At 39.3% G+C, this 20,032-nt stretch overlaps 2 protein-coding genes across 2 annotated transcripts; both read left to right on the top strand.

The window, feature by feature from the left end:
* The first annotated feature begins 2,087 nt into the window (after positions 1-2,087).
* On the top strand, positions 2,088-3,133 carry LOC125913536 (olfactory receptor 51B5-like). Its single transcript, XM_049618717.1, has one exon. The coding sequence runs from the start codon at positions 2,157-2,159 to the stop codon at positions 3,123-3,125; it is 969 nt and encodes a 322-aa protein (XP_049474674.1). The 5' UTR covers positions 2,088-2,156; the 3' UTR covers positions 3,126-3,133.
* A 6,899-nt stretch (positions 3,134-10,032) lies between these two features.
* On the top strand, positions 10,033-11,014 carry LOC125913946 (olfactory receptor 51B2-like). The gene has a single exon (XM_049618993.1). The coding sequence runs from the start codon at positions 10,082-10,084 to the stop codon at positions 11,012-11,014; it is 933 nt and encodes a 310-aa protein (XP_049474950.1). The 5' UTR covers positions 10,033-10,081.
* Positions 11,015-20,032: the final 9,018 nt, after the last annotated feature.

The following is a 20,032-nucleotide window of genomic DNA, read 5'->3' on the forward strand; positions in this document are numbered from 1 at the left end:
AAAGCTTGAATAAACTGTTCTGGTATGTAAAAAGAAAAAAAAAAAGGACATCCATTTGCTCCCATTCAACCATATTTACTGATGACTCTTGATTTCCTTGTGAGTAAATATATGTCTTTCAGACTTACTCCATTGAGGAAATGACTTCCCCATCCTCCCATTTGCTCAAGCCATAAATCACACACACAAAGAAATGAGCCAGTCTTATTTTGTTTCTCCCTCATTCCCATTTCCAATATATCAGCAAATCTTGGTACCACCTAAAAAATTTATCTATATCTGTTTAAATTTTCTTTATTTCCACTGCTTTCCTAGTCATAATCACCATCCCCAGCTTGGACTATTTTGATAGCGTTCTAACTACTATCCTTTCTTGGATCTTGCTTGATTATCCATTCCTCACAAAGCAGTCCAACTGATAATTTAAGAATGCAGATTTCAGTATGTCACTATGCCCTCCTCCACTGTGATTTTTACATTGTCCAATGGGTTTTCGTCACATTTGTAGTAAAATAGAGTTCCAGTGTTGTCTATAAGGCCCTATGTTATCTATAAGGCCCTTGACCACTGCCTGGGTCTCTGAAAGTACCTATTGCCTCTGTCTTGTTTGCTCACCAAGCTCCAGACATGCTAATTTTCCCTTTTAAATGGAAGAGTCTTCCTCCAGATCTTCATATGGCCAACCTTCATTGTTATTCACGTCTTAGGTCAAATGTCACCTCCTCAGAGACAGATCATCCAAATTAATAAACTGTATGCAATATCATCCCAATCAATCTCTATTAAATAGTGCTGTTTTATTTTAAAATTGCACTTATATTTATCTAGATATTTCTTATTTATTTTCTAACCTAATTTATGGCTTATAAAATCCACGACTTTGTCTTATTAGCATTTAATCCCAGTACTTAATATGCCATCCCTATCACATAGTGGATGCTGAAAACATATTGGGTGACTTAATGTATATATGTATAATTGTATAAATGTATGTGTATGCATGTATATGTGTATGTATGTATACATGTATTTACATATAATTGATGTATGTATGTAATATGTGTGTATGTATACACAACATGTTTGGTACTTCACTAGGTGTTGAGTAAGGCAAATAAAACATAGTTTCTATATTCAAGTAGTCCATAATCTAGTAGCAGAAGAGACAATGAAACCTTCTTAAGGGACATAACTCTTCCTTCCACAAACAGGCAACTCTGTTTAAGCAGCAGAAGGGCTCTCATTTATTATGGGTAGGACAGGTTCAGAAGCCCACGGCTGGATATGAAGGAAGGAGATCAAGAAGGTGGATATTTAACACAAATGGAGAGCTTGAAAGCGGACAAATCAGGTTTTAGGGAGTTACTAGGGTGGGTCTACAGAAAAATAATGGGGAAGGAGAAAGAAATTACATGGAAATAAGATAATTTTTTTTCAAACTGAAGGATAAAGTCAATGATGAGCCATGTCCTTGGCTTGCCTAAGCATTTAGTCCAGCTCCAGGGTCTATAATTATCTAACTTAAAATTAGGCTATTGTAGTGATATTTAAAAGTTATGTAGTATCCAGGGGGAGGCTAATTAAAATGTAATGTTTGTTTTTCCAACACAGATCCATGAATTGGGAAGGCACAGCACCTCTTCCTCATATCTGTCTGCTCCTTAGCAACAGTGGTAGTGGTCCAGCTTTTCTTTCCATGCCTTTTTTTTCTCTTAGACCCCTGGAACTTTTGTTGAGAATTCAAAGTCACACATATACAGGATAATGTGAGTTAGGAATCACCATGAAGACAAGTATAGTTAGGTCAAGGTTGGGTTCCTTGAAATCCACCAAATAGGGTTTTTTTCTGTGATGTCTGAATAGTTGATATAGATGGTTTCTAAATGTAGTATGGCTTAAACATTTCATGGGGACATTGTTAAAATGCAGATGACCATATGAAACACCAAGGATTTAATTAAGTAGGTAAGGGATGGTCCCAGGAATATGCAGTTAAGAACACAGAAGATACAACTTGTTTTGAGAATATGTTTTGAGAAACAATAGCTTATATTGATGTCATTATTACATTTAAGAAAGAATTCTGAGACGATATAGTTGGAGGGATACCTTGAAAGTGGAGCTGTATTTCTGTGGTAATAACAGAAAAAAAAGACATGTCTTTGGATAAACCCGACGAGAGGCCGAACGGCAATTCCAGTTCCTTCCTGTTGACTGGTTTTCCAGGCTTGGAGGCAGCTCACCACTGGATTTCCACACCCTTCTTTTTCATCTACATCTCTGTCCTTTTAGGCAACAGCACCCTCCTCCTTCTCATTAAGGAAGATCACAATCTTCATGAACCTATGTACTATTTCCTGGCCATGCTAGCAGCCACAGACTTAGGGCTGACCTTGACCACGATGCCTACGGTGCTCAGAGTCCTCTGGTTGGATCACAGGGAGATTGGGAAAGTAGCCTGTTTTTCTCAAGCCTACTTTATACACTCACTTGCCTTTGTAGAGTCTGGTGTTTTGCTTGCTATGGCTTATGATCGTTTTATTGCCATTCGCAACCCCCTTAGATATACCTCCATACTCACTTATACTCAAGTGCTGAAAATTGGACTGGGAGTTCTGCTGAGGGGGTTTGTATCTGTTATCCCTCCAATTGTACCCCTTTATTTTTTTCCCTATTGCCATTCCCATGTCCTGTCTCATGCATTCTGCCTTCACCAGGATGTCATCAAACTGGCCTGTGCTGACACCACTTTCAATCGACTGTATCCAGTTGTGCTTGTAGTCTTTATATTTGTGCTGGATTCTCTGATCATCCTCATCTCCTATGTATTGATACTCAAGAGTGTCCTGAGAATTGCCTCCAAAGAAGAGAGGGCCAAGGCCTTCAACACCTGTGTCTCCCATATCTGCTGTGTCCTGGTTTTCTATGTCACAGTCATTGGATTGTCTCTGATTCATCGGTTTGGGAAGCAGGTTCCACATATTGTCCACCTCACTATGAGCTATGTATATTTTCTTTTCCCTCCACTAATGAATCCTATAATCTATAGTGTCAAGACCAAGCAGATCCGGAGTGGCTTTCTTCGCCTTTTTACTAACCATCATAGTCCCTCGCACAGAATGTAAGAAATCTGGGTTTTGGCAGTGGAGCAAAGAAATCTCATATCAAACACCCATGATCAAATCTCTTGGTAAAATAATTGTCAAAGTAGAGCTAAAAATTTCCCTATAGTACCTCTGTAAGCTCAGGTCTTTGGTCTAATCTAGTTTGTGCAATTCTTCTTAAAGAAAATTATTGTATATTTAATATCTGTTTGCCACTCAATTTTTGTGATAACAACACCATGGGTGTTTATAGTTGTGTCTATAATGTATTTATAATACGTATCTTTAGGGTTTAGAAAGGTGGCAGATAGGAATGGAGTCATAAGGATATAAAATAATGAGTTGGTTTGCATGAAATAAAGTTTGGTCTGTTTATATACAATGTCATTCCCATGAATTGCTCCACAGAATTCACACAAATTGTGGGAACCTGTATGTCTGACCACTGATGTTCTGTAACTTTCCAGTAAAGAAGTATGAATTCTTCCTCACTCAGTGCTGTAATCACTTATCATCCCAACCATATCATTGATTCCTCCCCTCTCCATCAAATGACCATGAATTTGTCTCAAGAATTATAAGCTTGGGGAACCTGGGTGGCTTAGTCAGTTAAGTGTCTGACTTCGGCTCAGGCCATGATCTCACAGTTTGTGGGTTCGAGCCCCATGTCAGGCTGTGTGCTGACAGCCCATAGCCTGGAGCCTGCTTTGAATTCTGTGTCTCCCTCTCTCTCTGCCCCTCCCCGCTTGTGTTCTGTCTCTCAAAAATAAATATTTAAAAAAATATTAAAAAAATAAGCTTGTATTTATTTCCCAAGACACTGCTAACTTGTGAAAAACTAGTTTGTGATAAGAGGAACAATGGATAAAAAAGAGGAAATAGACATAGTCGGTGTTCCCTTCCTTCTTTGCCCTCATTCATATCCTACTATTCCACTGTTAGCTCTGATGTTGGTACCATCTCCAGAACATCTACCAATGGCTAACTGGTCTGTCTGAATGGAAGAAATGTTTTTTTCCTCCCTCCTTTTATTATGAACAAAACTTGAGGGATTGAAGGAATAGATTTGCACATTTTGTTTGAGATTTTCTGATGAGTTGGGAAGAGAATGTGACTCAAGTCAAAATATCCTCCCAGGGTGGACGCTGTGTCTGCATTGCATTACATTACATTACATTACATTACAACTGGGGCAAAGAAGGAAGTAGATGAGTCAGGAGAAAGAATATACAGAAGATGCTATTGATGTGATTGGTGCTTTGTCCATATCACTTTACAGAACTGTGTACCTACTCTTTGCCCCTTATGAGTGTTAGCTACTCATCACTCACATTTGCTGCTTACTTCAGGTTATTATTCTCAAGTCAATTGGAACTGCTTCACCAAGATTATGGCCCCTGCTCCCCAGGAAGCAGACCACAGGCAAATACCAACTCTTTCCTTTCTAAAGCTAAACTCCAGCTGGAACTATGTCCTTGATTATCTCCTTGCCATGCCTACCCTTTTATTTTCTCTTGCTCCTTGATCAACAAATAGTAAAAAATTCCCAAGAAAAAGACTTCTCTGAATCTGTAGTGAAGGTACCTAGAATGCCTGAATGTTACCTTCATATATATCATGAATATTATGGGGTAGGAATAGGACTTAAAAACTGCATGACGCCAGAGCTGAGATCCATTGCTAGGTAAGGCCAGAGGAAACTCAGAAAGTTAGATATTTTTACTAATGAAGCTGTCTCAATATCTTCAAAACACATAGTCTCATGAAAATTGAGCTCTGTGACCCACAAGAGACAGGCACTGATGGTGTGACCTTTGTCGGGAAACACTACGTCAAAGAAAGGCTTTCACTACCTGAAATGGGAAGTCTTCCCAAATCAGAGAGATTATGCCTCTGGGATTCTGTACTTCACAGGCAGTATTGCAGGGAATATGAAAGGAATGAATAAGGTTTGGAAAACACATGCAAAGCAGAGCCATAATGGCCACTTAAGGAAATGGTGCCCCACCCACTTCCTCCCAGTGCCCTCAAACCTGGCTGTTTGGAGTGTTGGTTGATAAAGGCTAACAGCTGCTCCCATTCTCCAATGACTTGTCCTATGCCTCATGTTGGAAGTTATCCTGACTGGGGTGTCTTTCAGCAAATGACTTCCATCTGTTCTAGAGAAAGTGGTGCTTCCAGAAATAGTTATACACAAGCGATGTGAAGTTCTGTGGATGAGAGGGTAAATCTTCCTACTGATGAAACAGAGAGAATGCTGGAATTCTTGTTGTTTGTCTTACGTTCTCATTATTTTACCTCATTTTCAGCTCAAAATATGATTTTCCAAATCAAGTCACCCTTAAGTTTGCACTTGGCAAAGAGTTTTCAGGGAAAGGGAATTCAGACTCAAATCATTCTCAGAGGCTGACTCCTACTAATTGTGACTTCTCAGATCCTACTGACTTTGAGAAAGACTTATGGGCTGAGGAGAGTTCAAGAGGAACTTAACTGAATCTGAAATGTCAGAAGCTAAATTGTGACTCGTATGGTTCACTACATTGCACCCGTTCTCATTTTAATTTCTCGCAGTTGGGCTAGACTCCAGGACAAATTTAGGAGACGAGGCTAAGACAAGAGAGCTCATCAGATCCTTATCCATGCCAGAATGTGACTACAGCCCTTTCTACTCAAGTACAAATTATCAGAGGAAGTTAAGGATGGAAAGAACACCTTCTCCATCTCCACTACTTCCGTTCATTATTATTTATTATTATTACTATTCATTATTACTTAAAGTAAAATTTATTTTAAGTAAAATTCCTTATTACTTAAAGTAAAAGAAGATTTTTTTTTATTTGACTTATATTCCGAAGGCAAGAACTATTATCTCTGGATAAGACTTACTAAGAGAAAGATAAAAAGCCTACTGTTTAAAAGAATTCATCAGTAACTGCACTCATTTGTGAAATGATATCACTTTAAGAATGCACGTGTGAAGGGCACCTAAGTGGCTCAATTGGTTAAGCATCCAACTTTGGCTCAGGTCATGATCTCGCAGTTGGTCAGTTCGAGCCCTACATCCCACTCTGTGCTGACAGCCCAGAGCCTAGAGCCTGCTTCGGATTCTGTGTCTGCCTTTCTCTCTCTGTCTCTTCCCCACTTATGCTCACTCTCTCCCTCTCTCTCTAAAAGAAAAAAATAATAAACATAAAAAAAGAATACATGTGTGAAATACTGTATAATAAGTCATCTCATTTGAAACCAAGGGGAGGTAATTGTCAGGGAATTATCAAACTTCACTTAAATTTCATGAAATTCCTTGTTCCTGGATTCAGGAATGACAAAGGCAAATGCAGTTTTGTTGGTATCTTCTCTGTTTAGGTAGAGATCAGAAAGGACAAAGGTGATTTGACAGCACGACTTCCATCTGCTAGAAGAAGCTATAATCCTGCTTTCTGTCTGTAGCAAAAATGTGGGGTTACAGGACACAGCTCTGTGGGTCCTCCTACTTCCCCAGAGGAGGCCAGGAGAAGATATCTCAGAAGCCTAATTATTCAGCAGCCAAAGGGACCCTGGGGAAGCGTTTTCCTATACAAATAACTTTACCAATTAATCCTAATAGCACTCTTCAAAGATAACATTTGCATCAGGTTCTATATTAAGACCACAGTTGCCTCTGCCCTTAATTCCTGGTGCCCCAGGTAAGGCTGGGGTGACCATGAGAGAATGAGAGGGAGAGAATAGGGAAGAAAATAAAGATTGCTCTTCTTGGAATACTCTTCCTTCACGTAGATGTTACAAGATGGTGAATAGAGAACTGAGGAAAGCTATGTGTATCCATGGATTGTGTCCAGCGTAACAGATTCTAACAGAAATGTTCCCTAAAAAGAAAAACTCCCTAGAAAATACTGACTCTCTGAGATATGCAGTGCTTTTTTTGTTTTGTCTTGTTTTCTTTTTATTATTTTTTCTTTTAAAAAAAATTTTTTTTTTCTTTTTTAACGTTTATTTATTTTTGAAACAGAGAGAGACAGAGCATGAATAGGGGAGGGTCAGAGAGAGAGGGAGACACAGAATCTGAAACAGGCTCCAGGCTCTGAGCCACCAGCCCAGAGTCCGACGCGGGGCTCGAACTCACAGACCACGAGATCATGACCTGAGCCGAAGTCGGAGGCTTGACCGACTGAGCCACCCAGGCGCCCCTTGTTTTATTTTTAAATCGTGGGTGCATATATGCATAATCAAGAGATCCAGGTTGCTACGTGGACCTTTTTGGTAGCCCAGGGCTATCAATATTATTTTTCCTACAACAGGAATATTCTTTGGAAGAGGTGGGAAGAGGAAGAGGCTGCTGTTGGGAGTACAGGTGCAGGGCAGGGCCATCATGACATATACAGGTTCTGACATCACATCTTTTCCTCCTCTTCATGCTATTCTCTATGTTCAGTTTTCTTTCTCTCATATCTCCCTATGTTGCCTTTCTGTCCTCCCCTTCCTCTTCTTTGTGCTTTTTGCCTTCAGTAATTTGATGAAGTTTCAGTTATAGGACAAAACTCTGTGTGTGTGTGTTCTTACCTCTATGCCTAACCTTAAGAGTTGCCATTCCTTTAAGATTTGGGGTGGTCACAGTGTAAGAGCTCCACTGGGGATAAGACCCAGTCAGGACTGGTCAGGAATATCCACCTTTGAGAAAATATTAGCGTTTGGAGGGCCTGAGGGTGACCACATATGCAGGGTGTTGGTGAGTTATTGGTCACTCTTAATTGGACATTTGTTTGGTAAAGGCTGTACTTCGATCTTACACATTAGCCAATTAGTATATCAGTATATCAGTATATCAGTATATCAGTGTAAGATCTTCGAGCTTACACATTAGCCAATTAGTATATCAGTAAGTAGTATTTGGAAGTCAATGTCAATACATAACTCAGTTTAATGTCAGCTTACCGGCCAGTTGTTGCATCACTGTGTTACAAATAAGACTACTAAAATTTCATTAATGACCTGATAATCTATGTCAAAATGTGTCTTTGCTTCCAGGAAGGCTGATGCATTCCCATAGCAGTCAATAAAGAAAGCAATGTTAGCACTGGATTGAAAATACATCCATGTTTCAATTGGGTGAGTTAATTAGAGCCCCTAGGTCTGAGACGCTAGTAATATGATGTAAAAGACAAAACATTTTGCATTAAGTTTTGTGCAGGAGCCTGGGTGATGCAGAAGAGACATATGGGACTTAGCTACAGGGAGAGAGCAAAGTGAGGAATAAGATTTAAACACACACATGCACAAACTGTAATGGACATAAGAAGGAGGGAATAGGAAGATGACAGGAGATTACATCCAGCTGAATGTTAGGTGCAAGTGCAAGAGAGGCAGAAATCACCAGATGTGCCCAACCACAGCCAAATGAAATGAACTGAACCACGTATATGAGTGGAAAAGTAACTGTAATGTTAGCCACTGAGGCTTTATAGGACTTTGCCACCGGGCAATTTGTTTTAGATTGTCTAATTGACACATTAAGTAACTTTCATAGATTTTATATATTAGTTTAATATTTAATGCTACTGTTTTCATTTTCTATCGCTGTGCAGCAAATTCCCACAAACAGCTGCTTAACACAAGACTTGTTTATAATACCACAGTCCTGTAGGTCACAGTCTGTTAGGCTTGCCTGGGTCTCTGGTCTCTGTTAGGGTGTCATGAAGCTATAGTCAAGGCAGTGGCCGGGCTGGGGTCTTGTATGAAGGTTCTAGGGAAGAATCCACTTCCAAACTAATTCATGTTGTTGGCAGAATATATTTCCTTATGGCGATAAGTCTGATGTCCCTAATTTTTTACAGGCTGTCAGCTGGGATCTCTCTCTGCTCCTAGAAGCTGCCTGAATTCCTTCCTATGTGGTCCCTTATATCTTCCAACTAGCAACTATCTGTCACATTCTTCTCAAACTTTGAAATACTTGGGTTTTCATTCCACCACTAGTCTGTGAAAAATCTTTGCTTTTAAGGGTATGATTAGATTAGGTCCACCCTGCATCTTCTTTTAATAATAGCTTATTTCATTTTAATGAGCTAAATATGATTACCTCAGGTAGAATTTAGGAATTGAAAAGAAATAGTCACTTCTAAGTTTCCATCTGTTGTCTTCAGCACCAAAAGCAATGCTTCCTTGAAGCAAAAAGTTTAGTAATATAACAGTCCCATGGGGTTAGGAGGTACCTGGACAAGCTTCAGGCACCCCACTCAGGGGTTTCCTGAGTGAGTTGGTCCTGTGTGGTTGCATAATATACTTACCCACACAAATTATTATAGTGTGAGCTATAATTCAAGTATATATGGTATCATCGAAAGAGAGCTTATTTTTGTGACAAGACTATGAGGTTTGTGTCCTTAATGCCAAGTCAAGTCCCTCATATAGGTAGGTATCACCAATTCCTATTTGGAGAATCAGTGGACACATATTGTGAAAGGTGGATCCAAAATGAAAAGACTGACTTCTTTCCTACAGTATAAAATATGTTCACCATAGAGAGGAGAATAAACTAGATGACAGAAACAGAGATGGACAAAGATACAGATAGAGATGGACTGTATTTTAGAGATGGTGGATTAAATACAATGTAGTATTAAAATTACTTTTAACTTTTTCCTTTTTATTTTGTTTTTTAACGTTTATTTATTTTTGAGACAGAGAGAAACTGAGCATGAACAGGGGAGGGGCAGAGAGAGAGGGAGACACAGAATCTGAAACAGGCTCCAGGCTCTGAGCTGTCAGCACAGAGCCCGACACGGGGCTCAAACTCATGGACCGCGAGATCATGACCTGAGCTGAAGTCGGACGCTTAACCGACCGAGCCACCCAGGCGCCCCTTTTTTTATTCTTTTTAATGTGGCTACTGGAGTATGTAAAATCACACATGTGGCTCAAATTATATTCCTACTGCACAGGGTTGGTCTAGAGAGAGCTTTTTTGTTTCTTCTCAGGGATCCACCATGTGGTTCAACATCAGTGCTGCCCCTTTTCTACTGACTGGCTTTCCAGGTCTGGGGATATTTCATCCTTGCATTTCCATCTCTTTCTTCGTCATTTATGTCTCCACGCTCCTTGGCAATGGCACCATCCTCTACCTTATCAGAGAAGACCACACTCTCCACCAGCCGATGTACTACTTTGTGGCTCTGTTGGCAGCCACAGACCTTGGAGTGACTTTGACAACAATGCCCACCGTGCTTGGTGTTCTGTGGCTTGGCCACAGGGCAATCAGCCAAGGAGCCTGCTACTTTCAGGCCTATCTAATCCATTCACTCTCTATTGTGGAGTCTGGAGTCTTGCTTGTTATGGCCTATGATCGTTTCATTGCGATCCACAGTCCCCTGAGATACACCTCCATCCTCACCAATGCTAGGGTGGTGAAGATAGGTCTGGGGGTTCTAATGAGGGGATTTATACTTATTGTGCCCGTAATCATCACCCTCTCTGGATTTCCCTACTGCGGATCCCATGTTCTCTCTCATGCTTTCTGCCTACACCAGGATGTTATCAAACTGGCCTGTGCTGACATCACCTTCAATAGACTCTATCCTATAGTGCTGGTCTCATTAACTGGCTTCTTGGACTCTGTGCTTATCCTGATCTCTTATATTCTAATCCTTAATACTGTCATGGGGATTGCCTCAGGTAAGGAGCAGGCTAAGGCTCTAAACACTTGTGTCTCCCATATTACCTGTGTTCTGGTTTTTTATGTCACTGTTACTGGGTTGACCCTTATTCATCGATTTGGGAAATATGTGCCACATGTAGTTCATATTATCATGAGCTATATTTACTTCCTCTTCCCCCCATTTATGAATCCAATCATCTATAGTATTAAGACCAAGCAGATAAGGAATGGCATCAATCGCCTTCTCTCTTTGCATAGAATTTGATTCTGATCTATTTACCTTGGAGTCTGTTCCCACTGTGGGATGTGTTTCTTGGGAGCATGGACTATACAAAGCCAATGTGGCTCACAGTCAAAGGGACCGGCATTCCTGGCATTTAAATGACACAGACTCATCATGCTGATTCTTCACCCCTTGCCCCCATCATACTCCCAGGGACATTGACCTTAGTCCTGGTGCTTTGTTTAGTAAATTGGTTTGCTGTATACTGTCATTTTTTAGTCTGTCAGAATTATTTGTCTTCATGGTCAACTGAGGTCAATGATATTTGAATTGGCTGCAGAGTCTATACGATGATAGGGGAATAAAATAGCTTGAAAGAGTTTCCCAACACTTTGTGGAAAACAGTTAAAAATTTCTTGTGTGCTTGAGAGTGCATCAGAGATGACAGAGGGTCTTAGAAAACCCTAACGGTACTGCATGGCACTAAAGTGGATCGGAAGGAAATGAGAATAAGATATTCAGACCAAGAGAGGTCTTGCCACCAAAACAACCCATGGCCAAACAAGCGCTTGGATTCCAGCAGTGTCAGCATAGCTAGATGCCCACCATGGATTAATGAGAAGGCTCTGAGTTGATAATATGTGGTGTCTTCAAACTTATGGGCTGAGGAATTCAAACCACTGCAATAAAATAAAGTTCCATTTCTTGGACACCTGAAGTTTTGTTCTGTGATATGCACTTCAGAACTTCAACATATGCCTAATGGAAAAGGGATACTAGTCAAGGAAGCATTCCAATATGTATGCAGGGGCAACATTTTGTCTTTTTTTTTTCTGGATTGAGGGGATGGTAGTGAAATGAACTACTTTCAGGAAATATTGTAATTTTCCAGACTTAAAACACTTAAGATATTTAAGGAAAGCTCTCCCAGGGCTTCCCAGGCATTTTATTCCATACAGGGGTAAACATGATGAGAATCTGTCCATGAGCAATACAGGAAGAGAAGCTATATTTTATTAGTTCATCATGAGGTAAAGAGGGCTAGGGAGAATGGTGTACATTCAGCAAAATTATAGAAAATTGTGTTGGCAAATAAAATGCTAATGTATTCAATCAATAATTAGTCCATGACATACATTTATTTGTTTATTTATTTATTTATTTATTTACTGGAAAAGGAATTGTCAGGATCCCCAGAGTAATTTCCTGTAACCAACAGATTCTCTTGTAAAAGAATTTATTTCTCCCTTGAAGATGGCTATTTATAAAATAACCTTTGAAAAATCATTGACTTAGGGGCACTTGGGTGATTCAGTCACTTCACGTAAGTGTCCAACTCTTTTTTTTAATTTTTTTTTAATGTTTATTTATTTTTGAGACAGAGAGAGACAGAGCATGAACAGGGGAGGGGCAGAGAGAGAGGGAGACACAGAATCTGAAACAGGCTCCAGGCTCTGAGTGGTCAGCACAGAGCCCGACGCCGGGCTCGAACTCACGGACCGTGAGATCATGACCTGAGCCGAAGTCGGATGCTTAACCGACTGAGCTACCCAGGCGCCCCTAGTGTCCAACTCTTGATTTCAGCTCAGGTCATCATCTCACAGTCATGGGATCAAGCCGTGCCTTGGGCTTTGTGTTGACCGTGGCAGAGCCTGCTTGGGATTCTCTCTCTCCCTCTCTCTCTGCCCCTTCCCTGTGTGTGCTCTCTCTATAAATAAATAAATAAACAACAAAAAAGAAAATCATTGATTTAGATCTTCTATCATTGTTTGCTCTCCTTTTTAAAATTTCTTTAATGTTTATTTATTCTTGAGGGACACAGAGATAGAGTGTGAGTGGGGGAGGAGTAGAGAGAGAGGGAGACCCAGAATCTGAAGGAGGCTCCAGGCTCCGAGCTGTCAGCACAGAGCCCGACATGGGGCTTGAACTCACGATCTGTGAGATCATGACCTGAGCTGAAGTCGGATGCTTAGCTGACTGAGCCACCCAGGCATCCCATTTTGCTCTCATTCTTAATTCACCTAGCTTTTTTCTTCATTTTAACTAGGTTTTTCCCATTAATTCTATGAAAGAGAAAAGAATAATAAGTCTGTGTAGTCCAAGCAGTTCAAAAATTAAAAATAAAAATATAAAACAAGAATTTAAAAGCAAGGGAAAAGATACATTTAAAAAAATCAAGACAATGGTGACATAAGTAAGTCTAACATAATAAGTATCTCTAATAGAGTGATGCCTAGAAATGAATTCAAATAAAAACAATGAAATAGACAAAGTAATTCCATATTTATACACTATGTAAACAAGATGTAATAAGCATGATCTTTATTTTTATCATCTATCTAAGCAAAAACATCTTAAAAATTTAACATTTCATAGAAATAGTTACCAATTTTACTTCACCTTATTATTATGTATAAAATTATATTCTAACTTTTACAATATATACTTGTTCTCAAACTTTCTCAGATAACATGGATGGAGTATATCTAGAGGTATGGAACACACTATTACATTTAAAAATGCTAAAACTGTAATCATGTAATACCTTTGAATTTAGTAAGTTTATTTATTGGCATCAGTTTATTCTTAGGAAGTATGGAAAATTTGTTGAAATTAAAAAAGCACAGTATGGCAGAAAGAATGTGGTCTTTGAAGAAAAAAAAGCACCTCTCTTCTTGCCTCCTTCACTTACAACCTTCGTGATCTTAAACAAGTCATTTAATCTCTGAGCCTCATTATCTGTCAGTTAAGAATAACAAAATGCAGGCTATTGGCACTCATATGTCCTATTAATTTTATTAGTATTATCTTAGTATTAGTGTCAATAATTAATTATGTTAGTATTAATTATATTAGTTTGCCAAAGCCAAACATCTGAAAATTTTGACCTGTCAACACTCAAATAGGAGGGAAGAACACTTCAGCGAGTAGGAAATCATTAAATATATAATGATTCTTTCATATGATGAAATACATAGCTAATAAGAATAATAATTATATGTTTTAAATAGCTTTTGGAAATGATGCTCCTTCAAGCTTCTCCCTGGGTCACTCCCAATGTCATTTTCTCCTGGGATGACACAGGGTATCCAGTCCACTGACACTTTTATTTCTGATTCCTTCTTGTCTTCATTTGCCTTGACAACCTAGATGGTTTTATTTTCAGTTCTTTGGAGGCTCTTATATCACTATCCTATATGTTTTGTTTGTTTGTTTGCTTGGGTTTATTTAATTTAATTTAATTAATCTATGTTTTTAATGTTTATCTATTTTGGGGAGACAGAGAGAGATAGAGCATGAGCAGGGGAGGGGCAGAGAGAGAAACACAGAATCCAAAGCAGGCTCCAGGCTCTGAGCTGTCAGCACAGAGTCTGACTTGGGGCTTGAACTCATGAACTGTGAGATCATGACCTGAACTAAAGTCAGAAGCCTAACTGACTGAGCCACATAGGTGTCCCTGTTTGGATTTATTTTAAATTGATCCTAGACATTTCATTCTTTTATACTCTTCTGAGAAAACTTAACAAAACAAAGCAGAATTACCCCTCATGTAGATCTGAACATTTTCCAGGACTTGTGCCAATATATATATAAGTTAACTTACACAGTTTTGACCATCATTCTTTACTAACATTCACGAAAACTGTTTCAACTACGTCCACCATCCCCATTTTACAGATGAGGAAGCTCCAGTGTTAAAGACACAGAACTTGTAAGAAGTAGCTTTGGGCTCATACCTACGTTCATGCTTCAGGGCCCATGCTCTTAATCACTACTTCTAGCAACTTGAAACAGTTTCCAATCTGATCTGATTATTGATCACTCTAAGGTCCTTCCTCCTACTCTCATATTTGTTTTTTAAACTCAAGACACACGTGTATAACTGCTTAGGAGACATTTTTACCTGACTGCTTATAGACACAGAAAGCCCTCAACTGAATGATTCTCTTCATTCTTTCTCCAAATCCAGTATGTAAAACAGTGCTTAGTGCAAAAGAGTCAAATAACAAATAACTGTTGATTACTAAATAAAGCCGGTCTCTTCTGTGATCCCTATTTTAATATCTCCACCCAGATAAAATCAGAAATGCAGATGCCATCTTTAACAATTCTCTCTCCTTAATCTACTGCCTTCAGTCACCAACCTCTCCTCTTTCTTTAAAAAAAATTCTTTTAATGTTTATTTATTTTTGAGAGAGAGAGAGAGAGAGAGAGAGACAGAGTATGAGCAGGGGAGCGGCAGAGAGAGAGGGAGACAGAATCTGAAGCAGGCTCCAGGCTTTGAGCTGTTAGCACAAAACCCAATGCAGAACTCAAACTCACAAACCATGAGATCATGACCTGAGCCAAAGTCAGGCGCTTACCCTACTGAGCCACTCTGGCACCCCACCAACATTTCCTCTTTCTAAGCCATACAATCCTTCTCCCTTCTACTTCTATGCAGCCCTACTGACAATACCTCATCACATCCACACCAACACTGTTTCTCTCCTGGATTATTGTAGTTGTATCCTACACTCTCCTCACTCACTCTTTCTCCTTTTCAATGTGTCCTTCATACTTTAACCAAAGTACAATTACAAGAGAGATTATCTGATCTTGACCCCTGCCTCTTTATTTCACACTCATTGCTCTCAGGGTGAAGTCACAACTCCTTACATGATTTGTAAGACCCTACATGATTAGAACCTGATGCAATGTAGGTGCAGAGCCCCATGTGGGGCTCAATCCCATGAACCGCATGATTATGACCTGAGCCAAAATCAGGAGTCAGATGCTGAAGTGACTGAGTCACCCAGGTGCCCATGAATTCATCATATTTCTTTACTACCTTAGGCTTGTGCACTTTTTTTCTCTCTCTTTGGCACTAAACTCTATCCTTGCAACTACTATGTTTTATCCTTGCAACTACTATGTTCCTTACCATCCTCATTGTTTGGTTCTCAGCTGAAATCACATTTCCTCTGGGAAGTTTTCCCTGATCCAAGAGATATTCTCTATGTGCTCCCTTTAGCATGCTATCATCTATGCAGTAGTGATGAAAATTTGCAGTAAATATTTTCTTTCTGGCACCCACTATAATGTTACACTCTGTTCATTGTTAAGCTGACATAAAAAGGCTACTGGTCTAAAAATAAGGTAATTTTTTAAGACAAAGTTGGCTGGCCCCATAAACATGGATATTAAGAAATTCACTCATGTTCTTCTGAATCAGAACTTATTTCCCCAAAGACATAGAAAAGACAAAAATGCAACTGGAATTCATAAGCTCTACGATCAACAATGGTACCTATGACCCCTGAGAGAAACTGGGGTACTTATGGCAGTTGAGGTGGACAGTAAGAAGTACATGCATGGATTTCTTAAACCCTGAAGCTGAGGATCTGGGGGGGAGGGGGCTATGTAGCCAAGTCCTGATATTCCACCTTTCTCGTATCTGAGTTTCCCATCTTCCTCCCACATCCTTTGGGAGCATGAATGACCTGGGGACGTTGATTAAGTGGCACAGGTTAAGCAAATAAGATCAAAGTAGCTGTGCCACTCTCAGAGAGGAGAGAGGGAAGAGAGATCAAGGGGTCTCCTAGTGGCTGTAAAGCTAACTCTGGGGAAGTGATTTCTATATTTATAAGCATTCTGATGGGGCCTCCTGAGGAAGCGATGTGAGGAATCATCTAAACCTGGTCTTCAAATAGGGCAGGAGCAGGTCCCCATTACAGCAATAAGACGAGTGGGTGAGTGCCAGGAACAGAAATATGGAATGACTCCTCTCCTTTCTGATGTTATATGCAGTCTAGAAAAACACTTAAGAATGTTTTCCAGAGGCTTTCATAGAGGGAAAATCCTAGCTGAGGTAGGAAACATCTACTTCGTAGATTCCTTCCTTTTTTTTTTCAATAAGTGTATTAAAAGAACTATGGTAGATTTGGCTTTTCTAGTCTGGAACCCTCGGGTTCACATCACCATAGCCATGAATGCCCTAAATTAAATGTGACATTGTATTGTGCTCTTACCCATTTTTCTGGGTACAATTTTATAGTTTTTGATTAGATCCTAATAGCACATGCATGTGTGTGTGTGTGTGTGTGTGTGTGTGTGTGTGTGTTCACACTGTGGGAACTGCTGTCTTAGAAATGGCAGGTAAGACTCACCAGGGAGAATAAAAAACCTGAGAAACTGGCCTTGTGCCTATTGGGGCCTATTCCTCATCCCATTCAGGAGGAAGGTCGTAGATGGGAAGAGCGGACCAAGGGGAGGAGGAATAACACTGTCCTCTCTGTTTACCTGTGCCTTTGGACTTTGTGATGTATTCTCCCTTCATTATTTCCTTTTGAGGTCCACATATCTTTCCTCTCCATTGTTTTCTCCTGCACCTGAGCCCTCTCTGCTTCTTTCCCTCCCCTATATCCACTTAGAATCAAGTTATGCTCTCAGACTGAGCACTTTGGGCTGTTTCTATGGGTGTGTGTGTGTGTGTGTGTGTGTGTGTTGTTACAAGTCTAGGAATCCTATTTACCTAGAAAAACATCATAACCTGAAAATCAGGTTGGTAGATTATCTATATCTTTTCATCATTATGGACCCTGTTGAAACATTAATTGGCAATACTTTGCATAACACTGCACAGAGATCAAATCCAGTTATACACTCTGCTGGTGTGTATTGTTAGATTCTTCAGGACAGAGACTGCACTTATTTAATGATTTTCTCAGCATTCAACATAGGTACAGTCAATGATCATGTGGTGTGTGATTACTAATTCTGTGCACATTCAAAATACTCATCTTTCCACTCGTCCCAGATGATGCTAAGGAATGGTGCTTCTACTGGCTGTCTATACCTTCATATGTATGGTACCCTTTGAGTGACAATTCATCAGATATTGATAAGACAGGTCCTCCAGAACCTTAGGAAGTCACTAAAGAAAATACATGTTCTGAGTTGGGAACTGCTGCTCAATTTCAAGACCATAGCTTTCCTATCTCTATCCAGTTCTTCTGCATCTGATGTAATTTTCTCAACATTTGTCAATAAATAAACCCATATGCAGCCAAGCCATGATTTTGGAAATTTTGCTACATAATGTAGGCTTGGGAAGGTGCATGCAGTATGGTGCCAGCCCTGAGGAAACTGTCTATAGTGGCTTCAGTTTGATGACTATATCTTGTGCTCCTAGAACCCTCCCCCCAACCTGCTCCTGGATAAGTATCAGAGTCCTCTTTTCATCCTGGGCAGATTTTCTCTTTATTCCAAAGGCTCAGGAACAAGTCCTGCTTTTTAAGTTCTTAGAGCTATCACAGATTTCTTTATATCTTGTTATTTTTCTGATCCAAGCCTAGCTATTGAGAGAAATACAGTCTCCTTGTTTCTCAAAAATTTTTCTGATCATAAAAATAGTAAGAACTTATGTCCTTGTTGGTCTTGGACATTTCATTATCCATCTTTGAGAAGACCTAATTAATTTTCAAGGAGAAGCTTGCAGTCTGGAAATACAGTTTAATCATTCTGAATTCCTTTCCTTAAATAAATTCAGGACTTTATGGGTTTTTGTTTTTGTTTTTGTTGTTTTTTTTTCCCTGTAGAACAGGTATCTCTAATTTACTACCTCTTTTGCAACTACTTTTCTCTGCCTCTTATATATTGGTTTCTCATCCCTGTTTTCAAACCTCAGCAAACTTGCAGGAGTAGAACATTGGTACAATAATAGTAATATAAACCTCTGTATGACTTTATGTGCTTTAATTTTAGGGAACACCTAGGGTTGGTGATTTCTATCTCAATGAGTACCAAGCCGACACAAATGTAACTTCAGAGCATTTTTTTATACAAGAGTTATGTTCTTTGTGAATTGTCCTGATTCTGATTTATTTTTGATACTAAGGACATTTTATGAGGAAGTATTCCACTTCTGAATTTTTGGTAAAGGAAGACTGCAGGATAAAATGTAATAGGTGCTTTATCTGGGGCTGTGTCCACCAAGAAAGTGGATGTAGTAGAAATGACTGACACCTTTAGGCTGTAGGAACATTGTAATGTGACCAGTCCCATGAGCAACAGCTCATCAGATATTAAGTGTCAATGAAACAGGAGCTAAGAAGTAAGAGGAGACATAGAGAAAGAATATGAACATTCAATTATGTCAAAATATTTTGGAAAAACAAGAGAACCAGTGAAGTAAGGAGCTATGAAAAAAGTGTATGAGGATTTTTGGAAGGAACAAAGAAACCAGCCAGGTAGAAGAATCCAAAAGCACATGTCTCCAAAGATGGAATAAATATGAAATGTTGAGAGCAGTGATTCTCAGATATTACAGTGCACCTGAATCACTTAGGGATGGTGATCAAATGCAAATTTTGGTTCAGTGGGTTGGAGGTACAGTCAGTCTAAGGCCACATGTCTAACAAGTCCCTGTGCTTGTTAGTTGTGGCTGGTCTGTGGACCAAGCTTCTGGTAGTCAACCTCCAAAAAGGGATATCTGTTCAAGCAAGAAAGCAATCAGAAGTGATGGTGGTGACTGTGTGTGAAGGAAATGTGTGAATGTTCAATTTCAAAAACAAACAAAGCCAAGCTTTTCTGGAAAAAAAAAAGTATGTATTTATCATGACTTTGAAAGATAATGCAAAATCAAAGTTAAATGTGTCCAGAAACTTAGCAAACATAGCAAGAAAGCCACTAAGTAAGATTTTTGGCCACTTGTACTTATTTACCTTTTTGTTGTTGTTATACACTGTTACTGGAGGAAAATATTAAGCATACACACAATAGTAGGACCTGATATTGTAAGAAAAATGAATGAAAATGTTTCTTTTAATTTGATAAAATTTTAACTATTAACCTAATTTTTTTTTCTAATTAGAGACAGACTAACATTCCTTATCTAACTATAACCTGCAAACCTCCACTATTCATGTGGAGGAAAAGGAAAATACCTGTGGAGTTACATTTATCACACCGATTAATTACCTCCAAGTATGAAAATTGTGACTGAGGCTTCTGTAATAAAATACCACTAAAATGTCCAGGTTCCTGGTTTAAAGGTTTCTAGAAAGTTGCTCTCCATCT

Source organism: Panthera uncia, chromosome D1 (assembly GCF_023721935.1).
Source record: "Panthera uncia isolate 11264 chromosome D1, Puncia_PCG_1.0, whole genome shotgun sequence".
Lineage (NCBI taxonomy): Eukaryota > Metazoa > Chordata > Mammalia > Carnivora > Felidae > Panthera > Panthera uncia.

Coding starts and splice junctions, on each gene's coding strand:
- LOC125913536 (XM_049618717.1), top strand. CDS start 2,157: ATGTCTTTGGATAAACCCGACGAGAGGCCGAACGGCAATTCCAGTTCC.
- LOC125913946 (XM_049618993.1), top strand. CDS start 10,082: ATGTGGTTCAACATCAGTGCTGCCCCTTTTCTACTGACTGGCTTTCCA.